The sequence below is a fragment of the Toxorhynchites rutilus genome, chromosome 3 (genome assembly GCF_029784135.1).
Source record: "Toxorhynchites rutilus septentrionalis strain SRP chromosome 3, ASM2978413v1, whole genome shotgun sequence".
In the NCBI taxonomy this organism is placed as follows: Eukaryota; Metazoa; Arthropoda; class Insecta; order Diptera; family Culicidae; genus Toxorhynchites; species Toxorhynchites rutilus.
In genome coordinates this window covers 320320164-320347030 of record NC_073746.1, presented here as the reverse complement: position 1 = coordinate 320347030, position 26867 = coordinate 320320164, and the positions used below count along the sequence as shown (strand labels likewise).

The window sequence follows — 26867 nt, the reverse complement described above, 5'->3', positions numbered from 1 at the left end:
CCTTCTCCAAATGGTTGTTTTCGTGTTCCTGTAAAGCTGACAAAGGGAAGTGCAAACAAGTCATGGCTGTTTTGTATCATTTGCTTAAGTATGTTTTATTTTATTTCTTTATTATTGCACATTTTGCACCAAGTTGGACTGTTTCACACTTTTTCAAAAGTGCGAAAATGTGAATGTGAATACTTGGAGAGTAGAAGTTCGACACGGTGAAATGGAGGCTACAAATACGGGAGGTTTTTGTAGGTTCTATCTTTAGTTGGATCCAGTCTAGATACCGCGATTTGTTCGTTTTCTGAGGGAAGGCATGAAAAGAAATTCCGGGGCGATATCTCTGCTTACATCCGGGGACGACACAAACAATACGGCTTTGGAATTTTGCAGATTGTTCGGAGTCAGCTTCAAGCAAATTTCGTCCGACTTGCATGTTCTCCGGGCAATTTGCGCAGCTTTTGACGTCCATATTTCACACGTTCTAAGGAAAATATTTTGAAAAATATTAGAGCACATTAGAGCACTCAGATCTTTGTATTTTAGGTATTTTATGAACACTTAGCGGATATTTGTATACCAAATTTCATTAATTCGGTTTACCTCTCTCGCAGGTAGATTGACAGAGGGTGTACTTCAACGGCTTTTTCTCACTACTAAATGACAATAAATTTTGGTTCGGAGCATCGAAACAGCTAAGAAAAACTATCTTTCAACAATTTCCACTAATTGTAAGATAAACACGGTACAAGTTTTCGAGAAATCAGTATTGGCGATCTAACGCAAAACGTAAACGGTCGGTGAGACATCTGGATTATGTTTTTGAACTAAGAAAATGATGAAAAGGTAACCAAATCAAAACACGTATGTTTACTTCCGGACTTTCCAAGGTAGTTCTCACATGCAAGAACCATGCTTTTTTCTACTTGTTTTTTATGGTGCTCTCGAATTTCCGTCTTTGATTCAACCATTGTCAATATTTATACAATTTTCACTACTGAAAGAGATAATAAAATAACATGTTATATATAAAAATGCGCAGAATTGAATTTCTTCAAGAGACGAATGAACTCTCAGAGTTTAAAGTCTCTCTAATTCATTACCTGTTACCTGAATTTCTTAAAAACTCATCGCAATTAAATAATCTTTTATTATTATAACATTGTAATTTATGGAAAGAACTACAAACCTTCCATAAGCTCACATGGCAAAATTTAAAACCATCATCACTTTCACCGCAGCGCCACCTTGGTGTATATTTGTACGTTAGATCGCCAATATTAATTACAGAGAAAATATGCAACGGTTTGTTTACATATTTTTCACTCACACGCGAAACTTTCATAGATGGCGACACCGTACCTTCGATGACGCGAATACTAAAAAACAGGAAGTGGATTATATCTTTGGTATAACCGCAAGGGTAACGTAGGACTATCTTTGATTTAGTGATCATTTGTTTTTAGTTGCTTCTGAATCAATTCTGAATGAATTAATAAAAGAATATCTGGGGGACTTCGAAAGCGAGAGCGTTACGCTGAAGGCACAATATTCAGCAAAAAAAGCAATCACGCGAAAGTTGTATATTACATAATACATTGCTTGTATTGTGATATGATTTGTATTCCATTTTCAATAGACAAAATAACCGCTGCATCAAATCAATCTACATATTTTTTGCGTTCGCTCATCCACAACACCCATTTCTCGTTTGAGAAATTGTTGAACAAACATCGTTTACCAGTGCGCGTAGAACGGGAATTCCTTCTTAGGATTCATTGCACCTCTAATAAATTGCCGTAAGACGTGGTCTAACGTTGATCGCACTTGATTGAAAAATCACAAAACCAAATGTATTTGGTCGCAGTATTATATGGATAGAAAACATAATAAACTTTTTCGCTTGAATGTAATTTTCAATTCCAAGGGAATGAATGAATGCGTTTCAGGTCAAGTCAGGCAAGGTAATGAATCCCTCGATCCCTCGCCGTTCAGCTCGTCCAGCTCGTTCAGCACGTTCAGTAACGATGTTGTCTTGTCGATGTCCTCACGAAAAATGAATGCGTTTCACCACCAGAATATCGCTTAAGTATGCTTTTTGTACGTGATTGAATCGAGAGAAGGTGTGGTTTACGATGGCAATTTGGAAGGCAAACTAGAGGGGAATGAACTCTCTGAGTTTGAAACTTTCAGCGACTGAGCAATCGACTGAAAATTATATAATTTTCGCGATACGAAACATTTTCCGTTGCGCGCACATACAATATTGGATATGAAAATTTTCTACTGATGGGGAAGAAAAATTTTCAGAAGCTTTCCTGTTAATTCCGATTCATTTAAAAATCACAAAACCAAATGTATTTGGTTGCAGTGTTATATGGATAGAAAACATTTAAATAAACTCTTTCGCATCAATGTATTTTTCAATTCCCAGGGGAACTGACAGAGTATTTTTCGCAACTATTAGTTCTTTCCCGAATTTCCTCGATACTCGAAGCCCACCAGTGGTTAATGCTAACTCGATAACCACCTGTTAATAGCACTTGATTGAAAAATATTTGGTCACAGTGTTACATGGATAGAAAACATTAAAATAAACTCTTTCGCATGAATGTATTTTTCAATTCCCAGGGAACTGACAGATTATTTTTCAGCAATGATTAGATCTTTCCGGAATTTTCTCGATGCTGAATGGCATCCAAACGAATATACTCATTTCAGTTTAGCCTGTAAAAAAAACTTTTCTGAACTCTAATCCATCAAATTTGGAGCCCTGGAAAGGGCCGTTGATTATATGCTAAGTTAATATAGCACGCACTCCTTGGATTCGACGGGCCAGCTGAATGTCCTTGGGCATGATGTGATGCGTTTTGCATGGATAGCACACAAATTAGTATCTTCGAATAGGCTTCCTGCAGCGTCATAACCGCGGAACTTTTGAAGCGCAAGTCGGTTTTGAAGTCCTGAGCAATTCCACGAACCAAATGCTGCAAAGCTAGCTTGCGGATCAGCGATTCGGTCGACATCTGATAGCGACGAATTTCACGCAAAGTTCCCGGTCGAGAGCGATGTGGCTTTTTAACACACTTCCTGCGACTAGCGCGTTTATCCGAGCTGCTTTCGTGGTGCCTTACCATAGAAAGACTAACGAGCTGTCTGCTTGGGCCCTCAACAAACAAGTCCTCACGGTGCGAGAGTAGAGTAAGAAATGAACGAAAGCAAAGGAAGCGTGATATTATAAATCATAAAAGTATAAAATGTAAACCCCACCCTTATTATATTCGTAGCTTACCCTGAGGGAGAAACGAATAACATCGAAGTAAGTATACAGTAAGCTTATATAATAAAGAGGGTGGGGTTTACATTTTATACTTTTATGGTTTATAATATCACGCTTTCTTTGCTTTCGTTGATTTCTTACTCTACTCTCGCACCGTGAGGACTTGTTTGTTGAGGGACCAAGCAGACAGTTCGTTAGTCTTTCTATGGTAAGGCACCACGAAAGCAGCTCGGATAAACGCGCTAGTCGCAGGAAGTGTGTTAAAAAGCCACATCGCTCTCGACCGGGAACTTTGCGTGAAATTCGTCATTATCAGAAGTCGACCGAATTGCTGATCCGCAAGCTACCTTTGCAGCATTTGGTTCGTGGAATTGCTCAGGACTTCAAAACCGACTTGCGCTTCCAAAGTTCCGCGGTTATGACGCTGCAGGAGCCCTATTCGAAGATACTAATTTGTGTGCTATCCATGCAAAACGCATCACATCATGCCCAAGGACATCCAGCTGGCCCATCGTATCCGAGGAGAGCGTGCTATATTAGCTTAGCATATAATCAACGGCCCTTTTCAGGGCTCCAAATTTGATGGATTAGAGTTCAGACAAGTTTTTTGCAGGCCGAACTAAAATGAGCATTCAGCGAAAATCATGGTGTCGATAATAATTCGATACCGATAGGGGCCATGGATATGGATTTGATAGTGAAGAATATGAAATACATGACATAGTGTAGTGAATATTTCCCCATATCGAAGAAACCATTTTGATGAAACTGCATTATAAAATTATTTGTGTACGAATGTCGCAATCGATAGTCGACTCTAATTTGCGCTGGGTAATTTCCTCGGAGGACTCGATTCCTCCTTTGAGCATTAATAATCTCTTTCTGGCAAAACGATGTGGTATGAATCACATTATTTGAATGATAGAATGAAGAAGTTTTCTGCCAATTTCCTTCAACCTCCAAACATCTCTTTCTCCTGTTTGTCGTTATTGCGTTCGCTAATTCTTTCTCACAACACCCATTTCTCGTTTGAGAAATTGTTGAGTAAACATCGTTTGCCAATGCGCGTAGAGCGGGAATACCTTAAGATTCATTGCACCTCTAGTAAATTTCCGAAAGACGTGGTCTAACGTTGATCGCACTTGATTGAAAAATCCAGAACGAAATGTATTTGGTCGCAGCATTATATGAGTAGGAAGCAAATAATCACTCGAAAATTACATGATTTTCGCGATGTGAAAAATTTTCCGTTTTTCATGTTATGCATCCAATATTGGATACGAAAATTATCTACTGATGGGGAAAAATAATATTCAGAAGCTTTCCTGTCAATTGCGATTGATTGAAAAATCACAAAACCAATTGTATTTGGTTGCAATGTTAAATGGATAGAAAACATTTAAATAAACTCTTTCGCATGAATGTATTTTTCAATTCCCAGGAGGTAGGGGTAGAACTGGTAGAATATTTTTCAGCAACGATGATAGCAACGAGGGTTCCGCGCGTGTATGTGTGTGTGGCTGCTGCTCCGATGTTTCAAGCGGAACCGTGGCATCACTCTCCTCCTGATGGATTCCCTTCTGGCCTAAGGCGCACAAACAGGCTCGTGTTGACACCGTTCATCAGCGTTTTCATGATAAACGAAGTTAGCTTCATCACAACAGCGACAACATGCTCCAATCGCTGTTCAATTATAACTGAGTGGGTTTACTTCTTTTTGACGTAGGACTACGTCTTTCATTTCTATACCGGGGTGTAAAATCAAAGTTTCGAAAACGAAAGCGTTACGCTGGAGACCGAGATTTTGAGCGTTAATAGCTCCTAAACAACTGAACGAAATGGTATGGTAAACACTTCATTCGAAAGATAAAATGTCTACGCGTTCTATACTTGTTACTTTTTGATCCAAAAACTTGTTTCAATAGTCTTAAAATTGCTTTCAAAACAGGCTATTGAAATCACCAATCGGTATATAAGCGAGCGCCGCTCGGAAATCCACTCAGTTCTAATTGAACAGCGATTGGAGCATGTTGTCGCTGTTGTGGCGAAGCTCTTCGTTTAAGCGCGGATGAACGGTGTCACCAAGAGCCTGTTTGTGCACCTTAGGCCAGAAGGGAATCCATCAGGAGGAGAGTGATGCCACAAACGGTTCCCCGGGAAGATCTCGAAGCAGCCGCTACACACACATATACACGCGCGGAATTATTTCCGTTTGGATGCCATTCAGCATCGAGAAAGATCCGGAAAATAATCTGCCAGAGGAACACAAAATACATTCATGTGAAAGAGCTTATTTTAATGTTTTCTATCCATGTAACACTGTGACCAAATATGTTTCAATCAAGTGCTATTAACAGGTGGTTATCGAGTTAGCATTACCCACTGGTGGGCTTCCAGTATCGAGGGAAATGTGGAAATATCTAATCGTTACTAAAAATAATCTGCCAGTTCCTCTTGGAATTTAAAAATACAGTCATGTGAAAGAGTTCACTTTAATGTTTTCTATCCATGTAACACTGTGACCAAATACATTTGGTTTTGTGATTTTTCAATCAATCGCAATTAACAGGATAGCTTCTGAGGATTATTCTTCCCCATCAGTAGGATATTTCCGTATCCAATATTGTATGCGTACGCAATCGATTATTGCTCAGTCGCCGAAAATTCCGAGCTCAGAGAGCTCATTCCCTCTAGTTTGCCTTCCAAATTGCCATCGTAAACCGCGCCTTCTCTCGATTCAATCACGCACAAAAAGCATACTTAAGCGATATTCTGGTGGTGAGACGCATTCATTTTTCGTGAGGACATCGACAAGACAACATCGATGCTGAGGATGCCTGACGGCGAAGGATCGTGATCTGCCCGTAAACAAACGCAAGCAGTTTGTTTGAAACTGTGAGGGAGCACAGAGAAGCCGATCCTTCAGGAGAAGAGAAGGTGACCATCGAAGCAGCCGCTACACACACACATACACGCACGGAATTCTTTCCGTTTGGATGCCATTCGGCATCGAGAAAGATTCGGAAAATAATCTGCCAGTTCCTCTGGGAATTTAAAAATACATTCATGTGAAAGAGTTTACTTTTTAATGTTTTCTATCCATGTAACACTGTGTCCAAATATGTTTCAATCAAGTGCTATTAACAGGTGGTTATCGAGTTAGCATTTAGCCCACCAGTGGCTTCCAGTATCGAGGAAAATATGGAAATATCTAATCGTTACTGAAAATAATCTGCCAGTTCCTCTGGGAATTTGAAAATACATTCATGTGAAAGAGTTTATTTTAATGTTTTCTATCCATAAAATATCCATGTAATACATTTGGTTTTGTGATTTGTCAATCAAGTGCAGTTAGCAGGAAAGCTTCTGAAGATTATTCTTCAGAACAAGGTTTTGCGTATCCTATATTGGATGCATAAAACCTTGTGCCTCCATCGTGTAACGCTCTCGTTTTCGAAATCCCCCAAATATTCATTTATTCATTTATTCAGAATGGATTTAGATTCAACTTCAAACAAATGATCTCTAAATCAACGATAGTCCTACGTCACCCTTGCGGTTATACCATAGATATAACCCACTTCCTGTTTTTTTTCACTTAAATTTATTTTTTATTTAAACTTTTTATTTCTCAATTTGGTTTACATTATAATAAAATACTACATTTCAAGTGATCAACCTAGGGTTCTACATCTTTAAATTGACTCTGTGGGTTTACGAGCGGCGTTCGCTTATATACTGATTGGTGATTTCAATAGCCTGTTTTGGAAGCAATTTTAAGGCTATTGAAACAAGTTTTTGGATGAAAAACTAACAAGTATATAACGCGTAGACATTTTATCTTTCGAGTGTTTATCATACTATTTCGTTCAGTTGTTTGGGAGCTATTAACGCTCAAAATCTCGGTCTCCGGCGTAACGCTTTCGTTTTTCGAAACTTTGATTTTACACCTCGGTATAGAAATGAAAGACGTAGTCCTTCGTCAAAAATAAAATAAATAAGAAATACGAAGCTCAATGCCGTCAAGGCGAATTCCTCAAGGTTAATACACAGTTTGTCTGGAGATCAAATATTTGAAACTTTTTGAAAGATAAAGTTCTTCAATTATGAACAGTGGCAACCAATGTCAAACATCGAATATGGGAAAATTTCAACTGAAATACTTAAGGTAACCTAACCATGTACCGACAAGATCGAAGAACAGCCCAAAATAAATATACATCCAATAACCGAATATTTGCTTGTCGTGTTTTGTGTCGAATATATTTGATCGGTACACGTTGATCAAATCTTGTCTGTCAAAAAAAAAAATATTTGGCTTCGGCCAAACAGTGTATGAGTACCCTCAGAATGCAATTTTTGATGAACTAAAGCTTGATTAGCGAAGAAAGGGATAAAATTGCATCATCGTGTAAGAACGATTTTGACATTTTGCCAACCAATGTTTGTATACGTGTGCTTGTGGTGTTGGACATTTGCTTCGTTAGATGAACAAAACACAATATTTTAACATAAACAAACTGAACAATCGCTCAAAAACAGTACCGCAGATGAAAGGTTGAACAAGGCAATACTGAACAACGTTAGAACGATTCAAAATAAGTCGGTAATGATTAGACGAACCTTATATGTGAGCTTGTGAGAGTACAAAGACCTGTTTCGATTCACTGACGTGTAGTTGTTGAACGGAGAGAACGCCACTGAAACTCGCTATAGCTCTAATAAGTAAACAAACCGGGTCCGCTTCACAGCAGAAGATAACACCCCGACAGCATTAACGTAGTCGTACAGCGTTTAACATCGAATAGATACGTGTCGGTCACGGGCTCATTAGTCATCCTGAGGCGGAAAATCTAACACAATGGAAACTGTTGGTCAGATGCGGGCGCTTATTCTAGTCGGAGGGTACGGGACACGTTTGAGGCCACTCACACTGAGCACCCCGAAGCCACTGGTCGAATTCGCCAATAAGCCCATTTTGCTTCACCAAATCGAAGCACTTGTGGAGGCTGGCGTTAACCAGGTTAATTGCAATCTGTATGTTATGTCCTAGCAATAGAAGTGTTATCATGAGATCGGTACCTTCCAGGTTATTCTAGCGGTGTCCTATCGGGCTGAACAAATGGAGGCAGAACTGAAGCAAAAGGTTGAAAAACTGGGCGTGAAATTAATATTTTCACACGAAACGGAACCACTCGGAACCGCTGGCCCACTAGCGCTTGCCAAAGACATTCTAGCGGAAAGCTCGGAGCCATTTTTCGTGCTCAACTCGGACGTGATCTGCGACTTTCCATTCAAAGAACTGGAACAATACCATCGACGACATGGTAAAGAGGGTACCATCGTTGTGACCAGGGTAGAAGAGCCATCCAAGTATGGAGTAGTCCTGTACTCGGATAACGGATGCATCAAAAGCTTTATCGAAAAACCTCAGGAATTCGTTAGCAATAAGATTAACGCCGGAATGTACATTCTGAACCCATCGGTGCTTTCGCGGATTGAGTTGAAGCCGACATCGATCGAGAAGGAGATTTTCCCAGTCATGTCGCGTGAGGAAGAACTGTACGCTTTCGAGCTGAACGGATTCTGGATGGATATTGGACAACCGAGGGATTTCCTAACCGGCATGTGTTTGTATCTGAACTCGCTCCGTCAGCGTCAACCGGAGCTTCTGTATGATGGCCCTGCGGGGCACGTTGGGAACGTTTTGGTTGATCCGAGTGCCAAAATTGGAGTCGGCTGCAGGATTGGTCCAAATGTGACCATCGGACCGGATGCGGTGATCGAAGACGGTGTATGTATTAAGCGATGCACAATCCTGCGCGGTGCGGTAATCAAATCGCACTCGTGGCTGGAGAGCTGCATCATTGGATGGCACAGTACGGTCGGACGATGGGTACGACTCGAAGGCACCACCGTGCTCGGGGAGGATGTCATTGTGCAAGATGAAATCTACATCAATGGAGGTCAAGTACTGCCGCATAAGAGCATAGCGTTAAGTGTTCCTGAGCCACAAATCATTATGTAGGAGGGGATGAGGTGCGCGTTGTGTTTACCATTATTTTCGTTTACATGCGGATGTTTGGTAAACAAATCGAAAAATCGGCAGGCCACCGAATAAATATTGTAAACCAGCTATTCGGTGAGTGACTAATGCACCGCGAACTGGTGTTTCTGATTAAGATAATGTGTGGGTTATATCGCATTTCGAAGCCAGTTTTTTAGGAGAGTTATTCAAATATTTTATGTTATTTTAGATTGGTTATTTTATTTTGATCAAATCAATTTGTTCTGCATTCCAGTTCCCAATAAAATATGAACGAAGCATAGTTTTGTTTCACTATTTGAAGTTTTCTTATCCTCTGCGTGTGTTTTCTTTAGATTTCATCTCGTCTTTTTAAAAATGGAAGTTTTTCTTCCATTTTTTTTATTTATGCGTTTCACATATTTTGAACCATGGCAGAACGATTGTGTACCTATATATATTAATTGTGTTGCAGAAATTCGACAAATATCCTTCCCTGTTTATGATTAGCAGAATCTGTACCAACTTTGCTATGGTTCTATCACAAGCCAAATCAAAATTATGAAAATAACAGAATTTTGAATTCGTCTGAGCTTAGCCATATCCTTATCAGTTGAAGATCGCTGTGTTCGCTTACAATTGCAATTCCATACAATCTAATGACGAGTTTACATTAGGGAGATCTATAGCTATAGATGGGTTTATTCACCCGAAAATAGATGTAAACGGGTGAGAATATATATGATACACTTCTTCGAGGTATATATGTATAGAATGTATAGAATAAATTCAGGCATATGTAAACGCTGGTGAATTTCTCACTGGTAAGAAATCACTCAAGTTGGATGCAGTTCTACTTCAGGTAAATGGATTCACCGAAAATATGAATATATTCATTATATAAGTTCGCTTATATAATGAATATATTGTAAACGGTGTAAACGGTCGATGCGATTTCTATAAATCTAATCATATTTCTTCACACGAATATATCACTAGTCTAAACCCACCCTAACACATTGTAAGATTGTTCTCAAATTGAATAAACCTCTACAACGTTATGTGTGATTGACGTGATAGCCTTATATCTTAGCTAACATGTTTCAATTGCAAATTATACTTTTTTATTTTGAACTTCGCGGTTTCTAACAGTTCTTTGTAACATAGGGGAAGTTGGCCCCAATCCGACCAGTGGCCCTGAACCAACAACCCCATCGAATTTTTAGTGGTGTCAAATAGGATTGGGCGATCTTTAGAAAAAGATCGATCTTCGGAACGGCAAAGTGATCGATTCACTGATAAAATCGGTACCAAAGAATCGATTTTTGAAAAATCGTATGATTTTTTCCAATTAATTATTTTTTTAAAAAGACAACACGAAGTAATGTTGTCTTTCTTCAACCCTTTAAAGGGCCGCGATAACTGGGCACGTAATCAACGCAAACTACAATACAATGACATATTTACATGCTAAAATACACAAAACATTTTTTTCAATACGCAAAACAATTAAAAACATTGAAAAAATTGTTGCCAATATAGTTACCATTGCCCGGCTAGCGCAAAATGTTGGTGGCAATATAGAGGCCACCTGCCCGTCTAGCGCTAAACACCTGATGGTAAAAAGGATTTTTTTATATTTGAATATTTTTATGTTAGTTTCAACAAAACAACTAATAAAATTCATGATCAGACTCAGCAGGTCCTAAACAGTTCATATGTATTGAAAACTTCAACGAATTGACTGTTTTCAATGACTTTTCGGGAAATTTGCTTTTACTGCACTAAATTGGGAGTAATTATCACGAAAATGGCTCCAAAATGAATAGTTTTTGATTTTTTATCACTAAAAAAAATCAAGCATGTTGCTAGACATCAGAACTAGTTACCACATAAGGCTAGAAGTGATAATTTATTGATAAAGAAGAGGGAAAATAAAATCGTTGGTGGCTATATAGTTGCCAGTACCCGTAAAAAGTAGGTGTATGACACGATTATCGCTATCTCACTCTACCTACCGTCACCGCCTATCTCACTATCCCTCTGCTGTAAAAGTTCATCATCGACATCACGATATCACATCAGATGGTGGTAAATTGGTAATTCGCGATAATGTCGACGTCTGGTGGCGACTTCAAGTTAGAGTCATAATTTGGGTCCCAAAATCGTTAGTGTAATCTCTACCAGATTAGAAGACACGAAGCCGGTTTTCAAATTTTAAAATTTGAATGAAAATTTTCACATTATGCTATTTAATTATTAGAAACACGTATTTCTGACTTTCATTCAACCATATGGTCATACAATTCCAACATTGTTGCTGAAAATTTCTCTATGGTAAAGAAAAATTTTACGCTTTCGCGTGAGTTCTGTTCTTAGACTACTTTATTTCTATTTTGCTAAAATATATATACACGTTTTTCTTACTCAAGAGAAGGAGAAAGAATTCTCCTTTACCCAAACTACAGGTACTAAAAAACTAAAAAGAGAAAAGAAAATATTTGTCGTCTGTTCATCAGGCCTAAAATTTATGTTATTGTTTTTCTTTCCCTATCCCTATCCGGAGACGTAAACAATCTTCTTGGGGAAAACGTTTTTTCCCTTTTTCTATTTCCTTTGTTTCGTCCACAAGCGGCCGAAGCATCCTAGTTTATTACCCTTATCCGCAATAAATGAATCTCTCAATTTTATAATTTTATCGCTTCAATTTGCTCTTGTTTCCCTTTTTTTATTTGGGATTCCCTATCGGATTGTGATGTCTATTTTCCGTCCGTAACAGTTGCTGATTTTTTTCTTTATAATATAAAGTTGTCTTCATAAACAAACATTTTCGTATGAGCCTTTTCCCCACCTGCAAACAAAAATGTTTTTAATTTGAACATAATACTAATTTGATATGGGAAAGCTAATTTTCATTCATAATTTTAATTTTGAAAACGTTCACTCCGACTGAAAATCAGCTGTTCTTTGACGCTCCCCTAAACTAGTAAACGAAGCTCACTGCCGTCAACGCGGATCGCTGTTTTGAAGAAAACAAATACTTCTGACGTGTGAGATGTTGGCATCAAAAACATGGCGGGTGCCATACGGCTGGTAAAAAGTGTTAAACATGTAATAAACATTTCACATTTCTATTCGAACATCAAAGTAAAGGGTGTGTCACATCAAATTGCATCACGGAAAAAAACGCTGTAGAAATTTGATTTTTAGGAATTATATCTTCAGCTTTCGCTTATAATCAGATATGAGTGTATAGATCACGTTGGCCATGCTTCACTGTCAATTTTTCGTAAATTTGGAAAAATGTCGTCGAACGAAAAAGAGCGTCGTGAATTAATTCTGCGCACTCATTTCGAGAATCCGGAGTTGTCACATCGGGCCATCGGTAAGATGCTGGGAATCGTCCAATCCACGGTCAGCAGAGTACTAAAACGATACTTCGAGAACCTAACCATCGACCGGAAGGTGAAGAACGGCGAAAATGGATGCTCCGTCAGTGAAAAAGATCACAAGCGCGTAGTTAAGCAGTTTAGTCGTGATCCGAGAAGTTCGGTCCGGGATGTCGCCAATAAGCTGAATTTGTCAAGTTCATTCGTCCAGCGGACCAAGCAGCGGGAGGGCCTGCGTACATTCAAGATTCAGAAGGCTCCTAACCGCGACGAAAGGCAAAACATGGTGGGGAAGACGCGAGCCCGGAAGCTGTACACCGAAATGCAGACGAAGCCGCATTGCCTGGTAATGGACGACGAAACCTACGTCAAAGCGGACTTTCGTCAGCTGCCGGGCCTGTTGTTCTTCTCCGCAGAGGACAAATTCAGCGTTCCGGAGGAGATTCGCAAGCAGAAACTATCCAAGTTTGCCGAAAAGTACATGGTGTGGCAAGCGATCTGCTTTTGCGGAAAGTGGAGCGCCCCCTTCGTGATGACCGGCACGGTAAACGGGCAGGTTTACCTTAAGGAGTGCCTACAGAAGCGCTTACTACCACTATTGAAGCAGCACGAGGGCCCGACCATCTTCTGGCCGGATCTCGCTTCGTGCCACTATTCAAAGGACGTGTTGGAGTGGTACGAAGCCAACGGGGTCACCTTCGTGCCAAAGGAAATGAACCCGCCCAACGCGCCGGAGCTTCGCCCAATAGAGAAATATTGAGCGATTATGAAGCAGGCCCTCCGGAAGAACCCAAAAGTTGTCAAATCGGGGGCGGACTTCAAGAGAAAATGGATTTCTGTTAAAAAAAAAAAACTACAACCTGACGTTGTACAGAACCTTATGGACGGGGTAAAGAGGAAGGTGCGAGCATACGGGCTTGGGCTCGAAGTATGAATAAAAAGAAAATGCCAAAAGTTGTTTAATAGTTTTTATTTTACTGTCTAAAATTTTCAAAAGGATCGGTCTACTGGGCGAATTTCTACAGCGTTTTTTCCGTGATGCAATTTGATGTGACACACCCTTTAGTGGCGTAGCGTGATCGCGTGATACCCGGGACGGGTGGTTTGGGTGTCACCCCTAAATCAAATCCTGTTGTCGAAACATCGTTTCCGTTCTCTAAGGAAAAATCAAATTTACCGATCCAAGAAACTCAAATTTAAGGATATAACAATAGAAGATGATTTTATAAGCGTCTGGATTTTAAACTACAGAACACAGAAGAGTTGTAAGAATTATAACATTCATTATTGGGGCATAAAAATCTGTGACTGTTAATACAGCCTGATACATGAAATTGGTTCGCGAATTCCGAGAAATCACCGTCGGAGAAAGCTAAGTGCGGCGTTGCGTGAATTGTCACCGCTTCACGCCTCACTTGCACCGACTTGGTACACTATCCTTAACCAGAGATGCCCCGCCTTAATCGGAGAACACCTGCCAGCAATCGCAAGATAGGTCCGAAATTGGTAACTCGGATCTTGAGTGAGGTAGCCGAAGGGGAATGATCGGGTCAAGAGGTTGATGATCAATATTAAAAGGTATAAAGAGGAACTTGAAAATAAACCTTCAACAAGGACGGTCGACTTTGAGAGAAAAGAAAAAGGGAGCCGATCTGGCGTGGAGGTAACATCCATACTTCTCACGCTCAAGATCACGAGTTCAATTCTCACTCCCGACATTCTTCCAAAATGGAAGGTAAAAGTGACGAACCAGCCAGAAGCGTTGAAAGTCACTATAATACAGAAAAAAAAAAAAAAAAAAAAAAAAAAGGATAAAATTGGTTCTCAAATGGGGATCAACACTAGGGTAGGAGCCTACCTGTTGGTCTCAAATGTTCCTATCTCACGCCTCCACGAAGATCATATGACGACATTTTTAGATCGGGCGTGAACTGGAAACACACACCTGGTCTTGGCTCCGAGAACGGGTGTCGAAAGTGGCTAAGTGAGGGGGTGCGAGCGAGTCAGAGCGCTATATCTCTCCCGGGGAAGGCCTCCCGGGTCATGGAGGCCTTGCCAACCCGCTGTCTCCCGGGCAAAGGAGATACACCCAGAAAATGGAGCTACGTTCACGAAGAATACTCAGAATGCGATCGCCCGAGGAGGGTCCCCGAACTGGAGCTGGTCCTGGAACGGGCGTAAGAGCGAGCGGCCAGCGGCTGGAGGGCGATGTGCAAGAGCGGGCCACCAGCCGGGTTCAACCCGAAGAGCTACCGCCACACGGAAACAGCAGCCATCGACATCACCAACGAAACGCTGCGCCTACGAGGCGTGTTGCGACTGTCAGACGACAGTCGTCCACACTTGTGGGTACTACTAGGCGACGGATCATGTGGACACATGAAATGAATGAATTCGTGATCCGCGCCTATTACATCTGCACTGCTTTGGAGACGGACATGAGCGGTCGCCCTCGAATACTCGCAATGTTCGAGGAAGCGTATCCAGAGTTCGTCGGGAGGCTTGACCAAAACGCGATGAACGCGAGGCGTAGAGCGATTGTACGCAACAATATGCTCTCCCAAACGCAAGTCGACGAGATCAAGCAGCAGGTGCAGAGAGAACTAAGCTCCAGAACAAGCAGAGCAAGCGATGTGTCGAGACGAAGTTCAGTACGGCTGAGCAATTCATTCGCGAATGGGGCACGCGAATCAGCACCAGTGGAGGCCACAGTACAACAACCCCCTGAGCCGGAAGATCCACAGCCAGATCAACAACTACTACGCGATCTGGTCTTCCATTACGATGAGGCGATCTCACAGTTCCGCGACACGGACCCTTTGTCGCGCCCCAGGATCCCGAAGTTGCAGCATTCCCGCAGGCTGACAAGTGCAGTAAAGCTCATGAACGAGCACGTTCTTCCGCTGCACTTGGTTGATGCTGAGAACATGGAGGAGCTGCAACTGAAAGTTTACTGTGCTGCTGTGGCGACCGCCAAAAGTTTAGGATACCGTATTAGGCCAAGAGGCGGACTGCTCCAACATCTCCGTGAAAGGCGTGAGCCTCCATGGCGAAGGAGATTGGAGCAACGGATCCTAAACAAGCGCGCCGCAATTGGAAGACTGATGGCGTACAAAAGAGGCAGCAGATCGGCGAAATTATGTCGCCAAGTTGCTGTGATCGTGCGGCCTACTGAACTTCGCCAGCTGGGAGCTCACCAGCTGACGGAAAAACTCGACACACTGGTACAGCAATTGAGCGTCCTAACTAAACGGCTGAAACGTTACTCTGACTCTGCAAAGCGCCAGGAACAAAATCGGATGTTCAGAGATAACGAAAAAGCGTTCTACGACCACATTAGCGACGAGAAGCCCGACTACCGCGAAGGTTTGCCAGATATTAGCGATGTGACGAACTTCTGGGCTGGTATTTGGGAGACCCCAGTAGAACATCGCGACGGGCAAATGTGGTTAAGACGGGAGGAGGAGAGTTGTGGTGAAATTGGAGAGATGCCAGCTATCATCGTCGGAGAGAACGATGTCCGCGAAGCCTCGCGGTACCTGAGGAACTGGGCAGCACCGGGCCCCGATGGTGTCCAGAACTTTTGGCACAAGAAGCTGACCGTCGCACATCCAAAGATAGCTGAGTGCTTCAACAAGGTGCTACGTGACCCACACAACCTTCCTGAATTCGCCACCCGTGGCGTCACCTTCCTCCTCCCGAAAGACAGCAACACATTGAACCCATCAAAGTACAGACCGATAACGTGCCTATCGAGTCTGTACAAAATACTGAGCAGCATAATTACCGCCAAAGTTTCTGCTCACTGCGAACAGCATCACATCATCGCAGAAGAGCAGAAAGGATGCAGGAAAAATACGCATGGCTGCAAAGACCAGGCCATCATCGACGCAGCCATAGTCGGCCAGGCGGTATATAACCAGCGGAACCTAAGTATGGCCTACATCGATTACAGGAAGGCTTATGACTCCATACCTCACTCGTTTCTCGTCCGGGTATTGGAGCTCTACAAAATTGATCCCGTCGTCGTTAGGTTCCTGCAGCATGCGATGAGGCAGTGGAGTACGTCTCTGCACCTCAGTGATGGGGAAAATGTGTTGCAGTCTAGAACGCTGCAGATAAAGAGGGGGATATTCCAAGGCGACTCTTTCAGCCCGCTTTGGTTTTGTCTGGCACTGAACCCCCTCAGTAGGACGCTCAATAGAAACGGTCATGGCTATAAAATAAGGTATGGCGACGGCGCCCACGAAGAAGTGACCCATACCTTTTACATGGACGATCTCAAGGTCTACGCTGATTCACGTCAGCGTCTAGGTGTAGCTATCCGGGTTGTCGAAGACATAAGCAGGGACATCTGTATGGAGTTCGGCCTCGACAAGTGTCGCTGTGTCCACCTGCTGAAAGGACAACTTACCGAATCCGGAGGCTACGAGGTCTATGACGGCGAGTTTATAAGAGACATGGTTCGTGGCGAATCCTATAAATATCTTGGATTCCGACAGCTCACCGGGATTCGCCACTCCGACATCAAGACGGAGCTGCGAGACAAGTTCTTGAGTCGAGTGAACTGTGTCCTGAGGACTTTCCTCAACGCGGGGAACAAGGTACGCGCGATCAACACATTCGCGGTTCCCCTGCTGACCTTCAGTTTTGGTGTAGTCAAATGGAGCAAAACTAACCTAGAGGACCTTGAGAGGAGGATGAGGAAAGCATTCAAAGAGGCCGGAATGCACCATCCTCAATCGGCACTGGAGAGAGTTTCACTACCACGCAAAGAAGGGGGACTTGGAATCGTCGACATTTCTGCACTGTGTGTTGCCCAGGTACGACAACTGCGCGAGTACTTCGCAGAACGCGCCAACCAAAACGCGCTATACCGGGCTGTCTGCGCCGCCGACAGAGGATACAGCGCTCTGCACTTGGCGCAAGCGGAGTACCAACTCAACTGCAATCTGCAGACAGTGGAGGAGAAGATTGCAGCTTGGAAGCAGAAGGCAGTGCATGGTGCCCACCCCCATCAACTGGACCGGCCACACGTCGACAAGGCCGCATCTAATCTGTGGCTAACGCGTGGTGAACTCTCTTCAGTAGTAGAAGCCGACATGATAGCCATCCAGGACAGGATAATGCCGACGAGAAACTGCAGGCGGTACGTCTGGCATCAAGACGTTGATGACATTTGCCGGATGTGCCATCAACCAGGTGAAAACATAGAGCACATTATGGGAGGCTGTCCCGTTTTGGCCAACGCAGCCTACACCGAGCGCCACAACAACGTGGCCCGTATTGTTCATCGACAACTGGCGCTCCAATGTGCTCTACTGGAAGACAACGTACCAAACTACCGGTACCTGCCTGCACCTGTCCTGGAAAATGACCGTTTCAAGCTGTACTGGGATCGCACTGTTCTGACCGACCTCTCGATCCACCACAACCGCCCAGATATAATGGTTTACGACAAGAGCGACCGCAAAGTCACCATCATCGATGTCGCTATTCCACTGAACCAGAATCTGGAGGAGACCCACGGTCGCAAAATCTGCAAGTACCGACCATTGGCCGTGGAGCTCAAGGAACTGTGGGGGCTAAGGGAGGTCCCAAGAATTGTTCCAGTCGTTCTCTCTGGAACTGGAATTATCCCGAAGACACTTCTGGAAGCGCTAAAGGTGTTGAACATCGAGAAGGAATTGGCCGGCATCCAAAAGTCGGTCATCCTTAGCACCTCCGCGATTGTCCGACAATTCCTCGGTCAGGACTAAAACAGCACGAGCATGCAGATACGTGCATTCCGCAGAGCCTAGTCCCCCTTTGGCATTCAGAAGCCCGGGGGCAGGTGAAAATTCTGGCTAGGTTCGCCTAGTTAAGAAGTGAGATAAGTCTGCCAAAGAAAAGAAAAAGGTTTTCGCGCGAATAAAAAAAAGTTTGGAAAAAAGCGACGGTATCGAGCCCGTCTTGGACGGAAGGAAAGAAAAGGTGTGATTGTGCGTTAACCGCAAGTGCTCGCGAAAAAAAAAGGTTACCGAAACTCACGAGTGGGTTTTCCCAGGAAGACGCCACCGGAACGCCTTTTTTATTATGTATTTACTTTTTCACAATGAAATTTATTCTGAGGACAATGTAATAGGGGTGAAGTTCCCATCTAACGAGGATAAGGAACCCCATGCCGCAGAGATGACGCAATCTAAGTCGGCCGCCGACCTGCTGTCGGAAGCGGCAGCCTCTCGCAAGCAAACTTGTGTTTCACCGGTTGCTAGGTTAGTTTGAAACATAGGTGAAAATCCTCTAGTTAGGTCCGGCCGAGCGTCGGTGAGCATACGTTTGCCTGCCCAGATTCCTATATTTTCGAGCAGTTATGGACACCATGTCGGCCGAGCGACGAAAGGTGCTACAAAAATGCTGGAATATTACCTCACCTTGCCTCCCGCAGGCAACAATGTCTATAGTTTCAGCTATAATTCTACAAGATAACTTGAACAGAGCGATCACTGTAGCTTTGCTTTCTCTCTTTCTCGCTAAGCTGTCATTCAAAACACGAAAGCAAGTGCTACATTTAAAAACAAAACATTGAAGCAGTGGTTGAATGGTTGCAACAGTAAAAGGTAATTTCCCAAATCAAATGACTTGCTAACACGGTAGGCTTATATTTTCATTATTCTCAAAAGTAAACTTCATCTTATTTCAGCTGTTGCGGCACAAATGTCATGCACCAAACCCGTCCTGGAGAACATGCAGCTGGAACACTAGTGATTGAAGAATGATTAGCGAGGATGTGAATAAGATGAAACGATTAATTACGATATATTACGGCTAAACTGAGGAGGATAAATAGAATGGTATTACTAGCGAAGACGATAGAAGATTAGGCTTTAAAATTTATTTTATTTCAGCTGTTGCTGCCGCACTTTCTCCCTCATTATAACGTATGAAAATCCTGGCCGGTGATGTTAACGAATTGAATGAGGGGGATGCTTCGAATGATGATGGTATTACAAGAGTTGAATGATCAGCTTATCGTCTTATCGTCTTATGCGTTTAATAAAATGATTATAAAGAACGCTTTTCTGCACTTTTTATTTTAATTTTCTTAAACACAAACAAAGCTATAATAAGATTCAAGCAGTGCTGCGATTGGTCGACGTGGTGCCAGATTGGCACATCCTTGGCTCATAATTGGTTGTTGAATACGAAGGGTAGGTCGACAAAATCATTGCAAAATGGCACGATATCGGCATCGTTGTCGACACCATTTGTTGGGACCGATTCGACACAACAATGTAGAGTGGGTGGTGCATTACGTTCGTACGGTTCAAAAAAAGGAAAAGGAAAAAAGGAAAGGTTTGTTTTCCAGTAGAAATGGTTCGAAATTTACTTTTTACGGACCGGAGGTCTGATTTGTAGCGAAGCTGTTGCTGTGATGAAGGAGTTCAATCTGAAACGATATAAGAGTCGAACATGCGTCAATAATATAAGTGTTTTTGGTACAGTCCGTACTAAAAAAATTGATTTAAGAGAACAAGCTGACTATTGAAGTCAGCGAGCGTGTTGTGCATAGAATCAAGCTACATTGTAGCGGAAAAAATGCTGCTCCATGAAAGGTGTGGCATCGGATAGTGAGTTTGTAAGAATCTGACTTAAACAGTGTTGAAAAAAATCATCTTCGCTAGGCTCAAATGCATAGATTTTCGAGCTAGGTTGCATCGCAAACCAGTATATTCCAAACGAAAATCAAAATGACAGATCCAGACAACCAGTGAATATGAGCAGATGAACTTTTGTTCTTCAATATGTGGGTGGAAACAGTGTCATTTTCAGCTTGATTATACAACATCCCAGAATTGAATTTCATTTGAGCCCAATGAATATCAGCTGTTGTTTACTTTTAACCTGAGGCAGACGTGTGCGGTTGGTTTTTATTTATGCCATTGTTACCGTCTCGCCAAACAAAATCATGCGCGATTTCTCGCAAAGTTCGTTTCATCGAACTCTGGCGTTTTTGTTCTCTAAATGGTCCAGTCTGACTAGTTTTTTGTTTTTGAATTTTGACTCAAAATCAATGCCAGAACGAATATCGTTTCGAATGTGATGAATATCAATTTGTTGCTTTGCAATTCAAAGTATAAATAACAGCGAAGTTATGAACCCCACTCAATGCCGCATTCATTCATTATAGCAAATTTATTCATGCATCACCGATATGCACAAAATGAACTCGTTTGATATTGTCATAAATATAATGAGGGCAGTGTGTTTCAAGCTGAAAAAAAGTCATTTACACTGAAATGAAACCATATTCGTTGCTCGTGAATATTTGTTGATATTCTAAGACACTGGATTCAAAGTATGAAAGTAAGATCTGTTGACATTGTATTTTATTCAGTGGCAATGGATGAGAATACAGACATTTATGATACAATCAATTAGCTATAGTTTTTGGGTATATCCAAAAATTTGAAGTGACGGAAGAATTGATTTGCCTTTTTCTAAGAAAGGAACGACAAAAGGCATCGATATCTTCAACGCACCGCGTAAACTTCAGCAAAAATTCAATCCATTGTTGAAGAAAATTTCCAATGCAGTTGATGATGGAGCTTCTGATTTGTGTGGCAAGATTGATTTTGATTTCGCTTTCCATATCTCATATTGATATTGACTTTCTATCTTAGTAAAGAACAATGGTATTATTGCTCATCTTCGAAAACATCCCGAAATTTTGGAGTATTATATGCATCATTGCATCATACATCAGAAGAATTTCTGTGCCAAAATGTAGAGTTCGAGGATGCCATGAAGGATGTCGTCAAAATCGTAAACTACATCTAATCACACGCATTAAATCATCGTAAATTCCGAGCTTTTCTTGAAGCTGCGGACGCACAGTGTGGCGGCATTTCATTTTAAAATCAAAATCAAAATTTAACATTTAATTTGCTTGTATGGGCCTACTCGCCCGTTTAAAAACAAAAAACTTTGAAGTAGCTCGGTTGCGAGTAGCCCCACGCATGCAAATCAAATGTCAAATTTCGTGATACGGGTACGTTCGTAATTCTTCGAATCGTTTGACATTTACTCGCAACCGAGTAACTGACAACCTCCAATCCCGGCTTAAAACAGAAAACAGTAGAATCTCAATTATGCGCGAAAACGAGTTCCCTAATAATTATATAGACCTTCCCGAAATTTGTCATTGACCCTACCACGTCTTGTGATTTGGTTTTGGTCATGGTTTTCACATTATCTGAACATTGGTGTACACGACCTTACAGATAGACAGTTTAATGTTTTCTGTATTGATGAAACATAATTTTCATGCTAAAATATTTTTTTTTACACCTTTTTAACCCTTTATTGCGTTATCCGCGATTTTATTTATACGCGGTGACCTAGCCCGACTATTCCGCGTATAATCGGATAATTTTTAAATTTATACAAGAAAATCGAATTGTAATCAAATCGAAGATCCTTGTTCCTTCCCCTTCGCGATAAGAATAGTCAGCCTCTTCGAACGACAGGGGATTCCCTATCTGTGGGCTTGGGCCATGGAAAGCGGACATTCTCGTCAAACGACCAGGGAGAAGTAATCAATCGACTCATTATTTGGTTATGATAAAAGTTTGTTCAAATCTTACAGACATCAAAATCGTACTGAGTTGACGCACACAATCCATCGGACTTATTTCTTGTCTCTTGCATACTTCCTGGTGAAAACGTTATTTTGCTAAAAATAACTCAAAATTGTATATTTAATCTAAACGTTATCAAGAGCATACAACAAACGCCTTGGAATATACTACCATTAGCGCCGCGCCTTTCCCTGCGACTCGACAATAAACTTGGTTTGGGGAATGTCGGCACTGGGAACAATTCTAGAAAAGTCCACTATTGGTTCGCAGGAACCGACGCAGACACGAAGGAAGAAGTTACGAAGTGTTGAAGAAAAAGTAATGAAACTCTAGCTTTGAATTATCACTCATCTTACGCCTGTTTAACACGTTGAATGCCACAGTTTTATAGTGTTAAGTTCTTCCAAAGAATGAAATTAATTTTTAATGTTAAGAGCTTGATTTATTTCGACTTCTCTGTTTGGTGGTTGGAACTAAACACTCACTTTTTTTCATTTTGTTACTGTCGTACCATGGCTACAAATCATGGCCTACCTAACGGTATGATTTTGCGTATGCCAATGGTACATCTTCCTTTTTTTAGAAAATATCGTACGGTGCAAGCCATGCTGGGAGCCTACGAAGTCTTCCTTCTGGCCTGACGGATTGTGGAGAGTCTTCAATAGGAACATCAGATTCATCGTCGTTAACGTCGTCTTCAACAACTTCTTGTTCATCATCGACAGGCATCGGCTCATCATCAGGAATCGGTTGCTCATCTTCTTTTGGAGAAACTACTTGACCCGGAGGTTTCATATCTTGAAGATTGAATTCATCGATCAGCAGTGCCAAAGGAAGTTGATTTTGAGGTGTAGAATCAGCATCGGCATCGCTTCCATATCGTTGTCGAAGTTGGTTTGTGTGTGCTCGAATGAGTCGTCCGTTCTCGAGCAACACGGTGTAGTTTACGTTACCCTTGCGCTCGATGATTTGACCTGGAACCCACTCTGTTGTGTTACGATAATGAACCTGGGCAAAGACCATTTCTTCAGCATCAAAGGTTCGTTTCATCGCACCGTGTCGTCTGTTGAACTGGGAATTTTGCTTCTCGTTGACCAGCGTTGGACTTGAAGGACACGGCTTCAGCAGATCCAGTGTCGTTCGTAGTGGTCGACCTAGAAATAGATGAGCTGGCGTCTTACCATCTATGCTTCTGTTTGGTGTTGACCGGTAAACCGATAGAAACGTCTGCAGATTCTGGAACATGACTACCTTCTCCCCTTCGACAAGTTTCTTCAGTCCTTTTTTGAGAGTATCAACGAAACGTTCGGCTTGTCCGTTGGATTGGGGATGGTACGGGGCTGTCGTCAGGTGCTGGATACCATTTTCTTTGCAGAATTGCTTGAAACGGCTACTAATGAACTGGGTACCGTTATCGGACACAAGACTATGCGGGTTGCCATATCTTGCGATTGTTTCTTGTAGAATCTCCAGCGTCACCGTGGTTGTTGTGGTTCGCGTTCTGAAGATTTCTGGCCACTTCGAATAGGCGTCAACCACCACATGATAGTAGTAACCATCAACTGGACCAGCGTAGTCGATATGAACTCTGTCCCACGGTTTTGTTGGTATCGGCCAGGACGCAAGAGTAGTTTTGCGAGGTGATTTCGCGGCAGTGGCATAGGAACAACATTGACGCACGAACGATTCAACGACATCGTCGATGTTGGGCCAGTATACGAAGCTTCTGGCGAGTGACTTCATTCTATCGATTCCAGGGTGTCCACGGTGGAGTTGTCGGATGATGCGTTTGCGGAACCGTTCAGGGACCACGACTCGATCGCAGAACATGACGCAGTCCTGGCTAACTTGAAGACCCTCGCGTCTTGAGAAAAACGGATGAACAGCTGGAGTGCGGATATCGCTTGCTCTGTTAGGCCATCCATTGCTGATGAAGGTGATAACCTCTTGAATCACTGGGTCGTCTTGAGTTGCCTTGGCGATCATTTCTGACGTGACAGGTAAGTTGGAGATGGAATCTTCGAGAATTGACTTTACGTCGGTGTCCGTTTGGAGAGCAGCGATCACGTACTCCTCGTCAGGCTTGTTGTGGCTGCTCATTAGACGTGATAACAAGTCAGCGTGTCCAAAACATGCTGTTGGGATGAACTGGATATCAAAGTCGTAAAGCAACATCGTTAGTGCCCAACGCTGAAGTCGATTGGCTGTGTAGACGGGGATTCCTTTTTTGCTGCTAAAAATCTTGAGGAATGGCTTGTGGTCAGTTTGCAGCACGAATTTGCGACCGAAAATCATTTTGTGGAAGCGTGTTACTGCAAACACCAACGCGAGCGCTTCCTTTTCAATTTGACCATAATTTTCTTCCGCAGGAGTGAGTGACCTTGAAGCATGAGTGATAGCCTTGACAGACCCGTCGGAGAAAAGGTGTAGGATGACGGCGCCCAGCCCATTCTTGGAAGCGTCTCCAGCCACGATCATTTCATTGTTAGGATCAAAGTGTGTCAGCAAGAGATTGGAGACCAGAATGGATTTGAACCGATCGAACGACTTTTGACAATCGGCAGTCCACTTCCAAGCAGCGTCTTTCTTCAGTAGACAGTCCAGCGGCGCTCGGAGTTCCTTCATCTGTCCAACGAACCGTCCATAATAGTTAATCGCACCCAGGTATGAACGCAGTTGCGACAGATTCGTTGGTGCTGACATCTCAGAGATTGCTATTGTTTTGGTTGGATCCGGGCGGAGACCATCCTTGTCGACTATGTGACCCAGAAACTTGATCTGCGGAAGTGAAAAACGGCACTTCTCGATGCGCAGATGGAATCCATACTCACGAATACGTTGGAGCACATCATTCAGACTACGATCGTGCTCTTCTTGGGTCTTTCCAGATCTGATTCTAGTGCATTGTTGAGACCTGTGGAATAGTCACCACAAATGCGAACGGAGACATCAGATTTACGAACCACGACGATAGGTGCAGCCCAATCAGAAAACTGGACTGGCGAGATGATGCCGTTGTCTTGAAGTCTCTGCAGCTCAGCATCAACCTTCGGAAGGGCAGCGTAGCAACCGGTCGCTCGGGGCAGTACACAGGTCGTGCATCTGGCTTCGGGTAGAGCGTTACCTTAGCTTTGGTGCAGCATCCGAGGGTTGGTTGACGGCCTACTTTCGTCACGTCTTGGATGGTGATTTCAGCGTTGAATTCACCTACGATGTCGATGCCGTCACCCGAGGCGCTCACAGCAGCGACATCCGTTGTCTCGATGACAGGCTTACCCACCGATGTCCAAGTTCGTTTGGAGATGATGGTGATGTCAGATGCACAATCGAGCTGCAACTTTGCTGGTACACCGTTGATGTCGATTTTCACGAACTTCCGCTTTGCTTTCAGATCAACTCGCTTAACCGCAATACCTTTAGACTTGACGATGTCCTTAGGTTTGGGTTTGTCGATCTGCTTTGTCGGCTTCTTCTCTGATGAGGAGCAGTACCCTTCCTTGTGGCCCTTCCGTTTACACTTTGAACATGTGTGTGTCTGGTAGGGGCACTCCTTGACATAATGAAGATCCCCACAGAACCAGCAAGGTGTTTTTGGTGACTTCTTCTCCTTTCCGTTTGAAGTACGATGACGAGAGATTGCAATGACTTTAGACTTGTCCGTACAACCTTTCTCGATCATTTGCGTGTCTTGCTTAAGGTTGATGATGCGATTGCACTCCTCAACCAGGTTTTCAAGCTTGAGGTTGGCACCGTCGGCGGGCGGCGCGTTTTCTTCAGCTTCCATCTTCCCGATCGGCCTGGTCCGGATATCCGAATCGCGTGGTGACTGGAGACCGCATACGAACCTGAGCGTCTTGAATTGGTCGCTGGATAGCTTTTCGATCTGGAACGCTTCGCAGTGCTTGTTCACCGATGCTGCGTAAGATGAAAAATCGTCGACTTCATTTTTCACGCATTGAAGACACTGGTAGCGTGCGTTGAAGAGTGACTTTTGGCGTCCAAAAAGTTCAGCTTCTTGACGGTGTCTTCGAATGAAAAATCCCGTGGATGACTCGGCAAAACACTGTTCACGTAGCGTTCGTGGAATTGCGTGCCGATTTTCCGCAGAAGTAGCCTGACCTTTGCTTTGTCATCCAAATGCTTTCCGTCCTCCTTGAACACGTCCTCCTATCGAGCATACCACGAATCGAAGAAGATGCCGCCGCCTGGATCGTACTGAAACTCGTCGATTCCCGTGGAGAGTAACTCGATGATCTTCTCGCTTCCAACTTGATTGGCGTTACCCTGCTGGAGAGCTGCAATCTGCTGCTGCTGGTTTGCGATGAGATCAGTCAGCCGGAGAATCGCTTGCTTCAAATCTGCGTCGGCCATTCTTGAATTCGTGACGGTTTGAGGGCTTCAGAAGCGGAACGGAATTCAAACTTGAACAGGAACAGGAACAAGCTTGACGTTGCTTCCGGAAAATGGCAAGAACTTCTCCTAGTCGCCAAAATTGTTAAGTTCTTCCAAAGAATGAAATTAATTTTTAATGTTAAGAGCTTGATTTATTTCAACTTCTCTGTTTG

General features: G+C 42.9%; 1 protein-coding gene and 1 long non-coding RNA gene across 2 annotated transcripts; both read left to right on the top strand.

Moving 5' to 3' along the window:
- The first annotated feature begins 7700 nt into the window (after positions 1-7700).
- On the top strand, positions 7701-9595 carry LOC129778172 (mannose-1-phosphate guanyltransferase beta). The gene is made up of 2 exons (XM_055784910.1): positions 7701-8291; positions 8358-9595. Exons 1-2 carry the CDS (start codon positions 8130-8132, stop codon positions 9294-9296), a joined length of 1101 nt encoding a protein of 366 aa, XP_055640885.1. The 5' UTR covers positions 7701-8129; the 3' UTR covers positions 9297-9595.
- A 9606-nt stretch (positions 9596-19201) lies between these two features.
- Positions 19202-19673, top strand: LOC129778174 (uncharacterized). Its single transcript, XR_008743387.1, has 3 exons — positions 19202-19281; positions 19365-19515; positions 19570-19673. It is a non-coding gene; the product is annotated as an uncharacterized LOC129778174 (long non-coding RNA).
- Positions 19674-26867: the final 7194 nt, after the last annotated feature.

Bases quoted from the DNA above. Each gene is read 5' to 3' on its own strand.
- LOC129778172 (XM_055784910.1), top strand. From the start codon at position 8,130: ATGGAAACTGTTGGTCAGATGCGGGCGCTTATTCTAGTCGGAGGGTAC. The intron at 8,292-8,357 runs GTTAATTGCAAT...GGTACCTTCCAG, and splicing joins TGGAGGCTGGCGTTAACCAG to GTTATTCTAGCGGTGTCCTA.